General features: G+C 45.9%; 1 protein-coding gene across 1 annotated transcript; it reads right to left on the bottom strand.

The window, feature by feature from the left end:
• Positions 1–278: 278 nt before the first annotated feature.
• On the bottom strand, positions 279–3,289 carry LOC124671667 (homeobox-leucine zipper protein ROC8-like). The gene is made up of 9 exons (XM_047208014.1): positions 3,180–3,289; positions 2,945–3,062; positions 2,141–2,818; positions 1,942–2,040; positions 1,650–1,859; positions 1,371–1,551; positions 1,026–1,294; positions 804–893; positions 279–647 (listed from the first exon to the last, which is right to left on the bottom strand). Exons 1-9 carry the CDS (start codon positions 3,287–3,289, stop codon positions 279–281), a joined length of 2,124 nt encoding a protein of 707 aa, XP_047063970.1.
• Positions 3,290–8,150: the final 4,861 nt, after the last annotated feature.

Below are 8,150 nucleotides of genomic sequence, written 5' to 3'. Positions count from 1 at the left end.
AAAATCAAAGATGAACGAACGAATCCTAAGCATGCATGTAAGAGATGTTTGTTGTGGTGGAGATGATGGATGCAATGGGTGGACGGCTGGATGGATGGAAGCCATGCATAGAGCTAGAGATGCAGCAGCAGCAGGTGGAGTCCATGAATGCGAGCATTCAACGCGCCAACGAACTCATCTCCCGTCTCCCTCGGAAGCAGACTACTCCGATTAGCCGCTCTAGCTCTCATGCAAGATTGGATGGGTGAGCTACTACCAACCGAGCGCGCGAGCTTAGCTCAGCCGCAGTTGAGCGCGTTCCTGAGGTTCCGCACGGTGTTGTTGATGAGCTCGCTGACGGTGGCGATGGACTCGGCGTTGAGCTTGGACGACGGCAGGCTGCTCACCAGGATCTGGAACGCCACCGTGACCACGGACCCGGCGACCTGGCCGCCGGCGCTGGTGGACGCCCCGCCGCCGGCGCCCGAGCGGCCGTCGGGCCAGATGGTGAACCCCGACGGCAGCAGCGGGATGCCCGACGGGTCCTCGCCGCTCATCACCACGTTGGCCGCCGGGATGTCGATGGGCGAGTACACCACCAGCGACCCCGACGCGTCCGTGCAGCTCTCCTGCACCACCAGCATGCTGTTCTGGCTCGACTGCAGGCCCTACGTTCAAACAGTTCATTCAAACCGTCAGATCATACCGCGCGCGCGCGGCAGGAGGAATTATGAAAGGGCCATCAACACAAATGCTAGTCTTAATTAGTGGAGCAATTCGATTCGATTCGAAATCATGGATGGATGGCGCAATTGATTACTCACCCGCAGCAACGAGATGCAGTTCCCGGGGTTGGCGCCGTTGGGGATGCGCGACACCTCCTGGACCTGATTGCCGTGCGTCAGGACGTCCCACTGTACTCCGGAGCGCAGCAATGGCGAGACATACACATGGCATCAATGGCGTCAGTACATACTGTATATATGGACAATGTACATACTGTATATATGGACAATGTACATAGTGTAGAGAGAACCGGCCGGGACCTGGCTGCGCGTGCTCTCGTCGCGGACGAAGGCGAAGACGTGGTCGCTGGCGACGGGGAGCCACACGGAGGTGGCCGCGCTCAGCACCACGCCGTTGGGCTGCCCTGGGTCGCCGTTGCGGTGCATGGACACGCGCACGCACACGTCGTTGCCGGCGGTGCCCGCCATGTGCGTCCACTGGTGGTGCTGCGACGCCGTCATGCTCGCGCAGAAGCTGCCCACCATGCGCTGCGACAGCTTCATCATGCTCCGTCGACCTTCAGCCGTCACTGCACATCCATCTCGATCATAAGCCTCAAAAGTAAAACCAATGGTAGCTGCTGGGGTTTAAGGACAAACACGTACCTCCGGCAATGTCGGCGTGCATCCCGCCGAGGGACGAGAGGGAAGCGCAGCGCTCGCACGCGCGCTGCAGCGAGCCGAGCCACCGCTGCGCGCCGAACGCGGCGCCTGTCTGCACGATGTCACGGAACAGGGGGCCGATCGACACCTTGTCCTCTATCTCCATGTGTTCGACCCAGGTCACCTGCGAACACAGAAGAAAAACACACTAAGTGTCAGAACAACACATAATTGATTTGACGCTCCTGTCGTGTGAGAGTCGATCGTGGATTCGTGACAGACCTTGGAGTAGCCATTGGCCATGTCCGCGATGAGGCATCCCGACGGGAGCCGGCGGGAGCGCGGCGGCGCGCCGAAGTGGACGTCGCGCTGCATGTCGGCGGAGACGTCGGCGATGGCCCATAGGCCCTGGTCGATCTGCCTGCAGTAGCGGAGGAAGCTGAGCTCGCGGGTCGGCAGCACCGGCGTCATGATGTGCAGCTCCTCGTACATCTGCACGCCACCATTAGATCGATCGCTCATTGTAAACGCGACTAACAATAAACAATTTAAGGAGCTAGCTAGTTGATTATACCAGGATGAGAGACTCGCTCCTCCCGTTGACGCCATTCACCAGGACGTCAACGGTGCGCGCGTTGCACACGATGCTCGGGAAGAACTCCATCCAATTGCTCTGTGGATCAGCAGCAAACAGTCACGGGTCAGAATTGAAGGCGCACGTACGTCGTTGTAGCAATCTATCATACGGTTAGAAGGGAGTCATCAGTCATCACCGTGTCCATGAAGACTTCGACGAGGGCGGCGGCGGTCATGCACACGAGCGCCGAATCCCGGGAGCCCTCGACACGGAGGTCGGCGGCGCGGAAGGAGCTTCCGGGCTTGGAGAAGATGTTGTCGTAGGTCTCCACGTTGAGGATCTCCCGGCCGTCGCCGCCTGGGATCTTGACCCAGACGTGGTCACCGGCCTGCGCGAGGCGGATCACCTCGTCCATGGCGCGCGTGGCCATGCCGGCCATAGCCGGGCGCTCCATTTCAGTCACGGGCGGCGGCAGGTGGAACTGCGGCATCTCCGACGAGGAGGCGGCCCCGCTGAGGAGGTCGAGGTCCAGATTCGGCCCGCCGAGGCCGAGCCCATGGTGGTGATGGTGGTGGCCGCCGCCCATGGAGAGGTCCAGCGAGGAGGCGCTCATCTGCGGCATGCCCTGCGGCATCTGCGTGTAGGGGCGGCCGAGGAACTTGGAGGTGAGGCTGGCGACGCGGTCGAGCTCCTCCTTGAGGCGCGCGTTCTCCATGCGCAGCTTCTGCTCGTCGAAGTAGTCCTCGGCGACGGGCGGGCCGCCGCAGGTGGGGCAGATGACGTTCTTGAGCGCCTCCCGCATGGCGATGTTCTCGCACCGGATCTTGTCGTTCTCCGCGCGGAGGAAGCAGTTGTCCGCCCGCTCGTGCTGCGCCTGCGCCATGCGTCGCCATGCCATCGAGAATCAAGATTCCATTCCATCACACACACGCATACAGGCCAAAGAAACGATTGGGAAACATGGAAGAGGATAATTCATTTGAGCAATCAAGAAAATTACCTTCATCTGGGTGCGGCGGTTCTGGAACCAGAACTTGATCTGCCGGGCCTCCAGGCCGAGCTCCCGGCTGAGCTGCGCGCGCTGGTTCTCATCGGGATGGGGACACTCCTTGAACATCCTGCATAAACATCACCATTAATCATCATGATCCATCACGACAACCCAGCATCATTAAGATGAAGAACACGCGCGCCGCAAGAAAACAAAGAAAAGAAGAAATGGAGTAGGAGCGTACGCCTCGAGCGTCTGAATCTGGCGCGGTGTGTGCCGGTGGTAGCGCTTCCGGCGCTGCTGCTGCTGCTGCTGGCTCTCGGAGCCGCCCTCCTGGTCATCCCCGAAATCCATGGCCGCCACCAACCTCTCTCCCGGACTATGGGAAGAAGAAGAAGAAGAGGAAGAAAGGGAGGAGAGATCTTCGCACTGTGCTGTGGCCTAGCTCCCCGGCCAGGCTCCTATATTTATACACCGGCGGAGTAGTAACGCCCCGACTCGAAGATCAGCGGCGCAAAACGGGAAATATTTGGCGAAATCTTGGTGTTTGGGCAATCCTTGCAGCTTGTTTCCTTGTATAGCCCGCGCTCATCCCTCGGCCATCCTTCCGCAAGGAAACGGACGGTTTGACCACCCTCGCCAGCCTACTGCTTCTCGGCTGCTTGTTGCTCGTCGAGAGAGAGAGCCAGCGGCGGCAGCGGGCGGACAGCAGTGGCGTGGTACTGGACTAGTAACCGGTGCGAGCGAATTAAGAGACGACGATTTTAAACACGGCGCCCGTCGACCACTCCGGCCCCGTTCTCTCTCTACTACTCTACTAGACTCTGCCTCTCTGCTGGGTTTCGACGGGAACAGCTGGAGCCATTTAAGGCCAAACGGGTCGGGTCCGCAAATGCATTGCTCCTGCTCGACGCCTCTCCTCAGACCAAACTCGGATATTTCTGGCATTTGGACTTACATATGGAAATTGTTGAGCGATATGGAAATTCTTCAACAACCTTCATAATACCTGGTAGTACTCTAAATATATCTTCAACTAATAATAGCCAATACTTATTGCTAGATATTATTAACTTTGGACTCTAGCTTTACTACCACAATATTGTGCAGGTTAATATGTGTATACTAGAGTTTTTCCTACTCATTGTTATCTTTATTTTTTCTCTTTGCCTCCATGAATACTTCAGCTGACTCCTCGCGCATATATTTAACAATGTTTTATAATAGCATGTTTAATGTATATATTGATCGATAATTTTTGCTGGAGCGAAAGAATGTACATTCTGCCGCGGTGCACAATATTGTGTTGGTTAATTGCATGACGATTCTCACGTAATAGCGTTGTCTTGACTTTGTGTCTCCCCATAGTATGTGTGTTAACATTAGTATATGCCTGATTATCAATCATTTTTGTGCTTTCAATTGTGTGGGGTGACATTCACTTTGACTTGACTTATGTGAATTATTATTTTTACATAAGTTAGTGTTATTTCAATTTATTGTTGTCATTGTTCACTCTGAATAATTTTCGAAGTTATCGTGGATAACAATAATATATAGTATGACATGTCCTGCATAATAATGTATGCAAATTATAATGTGTAAATGTTATGATTGTCAATTAAAATTGAAAATGGCCTGTTCTTATTTGTTTTTATTAAATATCTACGCAATTTTGTTCGGGGGGGGGGTGGTGGTTCTTTCCAGAACGTAAATGTAAAATTTTAAGTTTAGTGTGCTTAATTTATTTATATTCAAGGCAGCGCCAAGTAACTCTTCAATATTACCATGAAATACTTGCATTTCTGCTTTAATAAATGAGCAAATCTTATTTCTACCGAGTTAACATGCTATTTTAGAATTTAAAAAATCTTTCGCAATATACACTACGGTATTAAATAATTAATTGGTACTAACAATAGCACATTTAGTACATTGGTTGTAATACAAAGCAATGACATTACTAGACAAAGTCATTCCATTACTATGCACTACCTTTATATTCTTTTTTGTGATATTAGACCATGTAATGTGTACACGATATATGTTGTTCAATACAATTCATATAAAATTTAAAGCTTGTGAGAAGCTTATAAGTGTGCAGCTAAGATACCAAACCATATAATCTATAATTATATTGCCTACAATATTCCAGAATGTAAATGTACAACTTTAAGTTTAGCGTGCTAAATTTATTTATATCCGACGCAGCTCCAAGTAATTCTTCAATATTACCATGAAATACTTGTAGTAGTTCTATTTTAATAAATGAGGAAAACTTATTGCTATCAAGTTAACATGCTATTTTAGATTTATTGTAGAATTACAAAAAATCTTTCACAATGGACACTACGGTATTAAATAATGAATCGGTACTAACAATAGCACATTTAGTACATTGCTTGTAATACAAGCTAGCATCGATATTATTAGGCAAAGTCATTCCATTACTGTGCACTGCCTTTATATTGTTCTTGTGATATTAGACCATGTAATGTGTACACGATATACATTGTTCAATACATTTCATATAAAAATTTGAAGCTTGTGAAAAGCTTATAAGTGTGGAGTTAAGATACTAATCCATATAACCTATAATTATATTGAGTAGAGTTTACAAAACACTCTAGATTAGCTCCTTTGTACCCATTCAAATGGGTTTGGATGCAAACAAAAGAGGACTGCCTAAAGTTAGACTCGAGTACGGTTATATGTCTTGTGTTCTTTCTTTGCCCATCCATTAATGACCCCAAATATATTCCGACTATGTTATTGTACCTTTTATTAAAAGGTAATACGACCATTCTAATCAATTCGTATACTTTAGGATAAAATTAATAGGAATTAGTTACCTTCCACTTATGCATCGATTTGAAATCAAGGAATCTTAATGGTGGATGATTATCATCCACATCATAAGAAAAGTTGGATAACAGTGACCGACCTATTACTGTGAGCAGTATCACATATAATTAGGATAGATATGGTAGTTTGTTATTTTTAGAGTATCATTTACTCCCTTTATTTGGATATAAAATATGCTCATATATTTGGTAAGGTTCAATATATGTTAGCATTTTAATAATGGGTTTTTGTTTTGCTTGAAACTCAGGTTTGATTTGATTTCTAACATGTATCGGAGATAACTATGCGGTGAGACCGCATTTCTTCAAATATGTATGTAAGTGCTAATTCTAAACTAGTATATTATTTTTTCTAACTACTTGTCGGAGACACATTAGGTTGAGATACAATATTCTTTCTTCATCCAATATTATACATCCTTAGGCCATTAAACTACAATAAACATAAGAACTAAAGTATATACATAAGAAAACAATCATTTTCCTCTTGTAAAAAGTTTTCGCACTTTCTCCTCACAAAGAACATACAACATGCATGTAAAATTTGCTCGCATGTCTTCATATACTAAATGATAAAATGTGATTGGAAAAGGTATGCAATACAAAGGAATATATGTAGACTTTCTTTGTTACTTGACCTCCTTGTGGTATTTAAGTTCTATGGATGTCATTATTCATGTCTATCTAGTGTAGTATCCTCCGATTATATGGTTTTTAATGCAAAACTTATTGTAGAACGAACCAATAATGTTCAAACTAATATTTATTTGGTTGGCAAGAGGGGGTATTTATTTACGCATACACACACACAATTATTCTGGGTAGTACTCACATAAATACTACTACCAAACACAAGGGTGTTGGAAATATAGGCTAGAGGCAATGATGTGATTATCATATTTCTCCATGTATTTATGAGTTATTTATATTGTCCTTGAACCTTTCTCGATTTTTTTTGTCCTTGAACATCAACACTGATATGTATCAACAAGTACGTGACTAGGTTGTGAGCCTATGTGTTGTATGACCATTGTTCTAATGGCCTATCTTGATAAGGTTATGTTGACACATGTCATGGAGTAAAGATGCTAACCTTGTGGATGGAGATCACCAAGATGGATAGTCCATTTTAAAACCCGATGATGTTTGTAATTTGTGAGCCTCAAGTCAAATGTATACTTTTTGTCCTAGACTTGATATCTTCTCATGTTCACCATATGTGATTCGACTTGCTTAGAACATCTCATATGCTACTCCATAATTGGGTATTTATAAAATTAGACATCGGGAATGTCGTGAACCATGTTGCGAGGCATGGTTGACAATGATGGGGTTTGTTTGTCCAGGTTCAAGAGATTGCACCCTCTCAATCGATCAAAATCAGAAATCATGGCCATGCAATGTGACTTGGGCTGAGAGATTGGGATATGTATCATGAGTCAGGTAAGGGAGGTAGAGCTACCAATAAGGATGAAAGTACTCGCCTTGAGATCGGTAACATATATCATGTGACAACACTAATGTTTCAGAATATACACTACAAAGGTTTGTCGGAATGAGTTTGCAGACACTTGGGGTTTGGCACGTTCTAGGAGCATCTACAAGCTATCGGTTTGAGTTCCGGAAACTCGTGGATCAAGTAGTGCACGCAGAGCCACATGTCCCAATTTGGAGGAACCTAAAGTTATGTTCATGTGTTTGTGAACATGACGCGTCACATGCTTAAGGGATATGAGCCTACATGGACAGGGTATGAGCGGACTTTAAGGTATACATTCAGTATGTCTATATAAGTGAAGAATCTCAAGCTAGAAATAGTTGCACGACATAGCCATCTCTAACCCCATGCCTACATCAATATATATAGTAATTTGTAGCCCCATGCCTAGATCAATTGATCTATCAATTTGCCAATGTTGTTCCTCCTTGTGCATATAAATACCTTTGATTCGTAGCACCTACGACGTAGGATAAACCATACGAAGGATCCACGAGAAGGAGCAGGCAGTATGACAATAGTTACATCAATGCATAGCCCTCGCTCTACTTCCACTACGAGTGTGTGTATCTAGTGCTAATCTCATGATCTATAATAACAACCCAACCTTTAATCATGTGTTAGAAAATTAATTTGTGCTACCATAGCATAACATGTTCCCCAACGAAGGGTTCCAAAATTGAGATAAAAAAGTAAACATAGTTTCGTATGAAACTCCCATTAACACAATATAAAATTTCACTTCAAGATATTTTTTTGGTTTAAATATATAAATATCTATGCTATTTTGTTGACTAAATATATGCTCCAAAAAAAATAGTTTGTGAGACATCAAACTGTGTGTTTCATTTAC

This window comes from Lolium rigidum, chromosome 1 (assembly GCF_022539505.1).
Source record: "Lolium rigidum isolate FL_2022 chromosome 1, APGP_CSIRO_Lrig_0.1, whole genome shotgun sequence".
Lineage (NCBI taxonomy): Eukaryota > Viridiplantae > Streptophyta > Magnoliopsida > Poales > Poaceae > Lolium > Lolium rigidum.
The sequence above is the reverse complement of the archived record's forward strand: the minus strand, read 5'-3'. Positions and strand labels throughout refer to the sequence as shown.

Bases quoted from the DNA above. Each gene is read 5' to 3' on its own strand.
- LOC124671667 (XM_047208014.1), bottom strand. From the start codon at position 3,289: ATGGATTTCGGGGATGACCAGGAGGGCGGCTCCGAGAGCCAGCAGCAG. The intron at 1,860-1,941 runs GTATAATCAACT...GGTGGCGTGCAG, and splicing joins GGAGCGAGTCTCTCATCCTG to ATGTACGAGGAGCTGCACAT. The intron at 648-803 runs GTGAGTAATCAA...GTTTGAACGTAG, and splicing joins ACTGCATCTCGTTGCTGCGG to GGCCTGCAGTCGAGCCAGAA.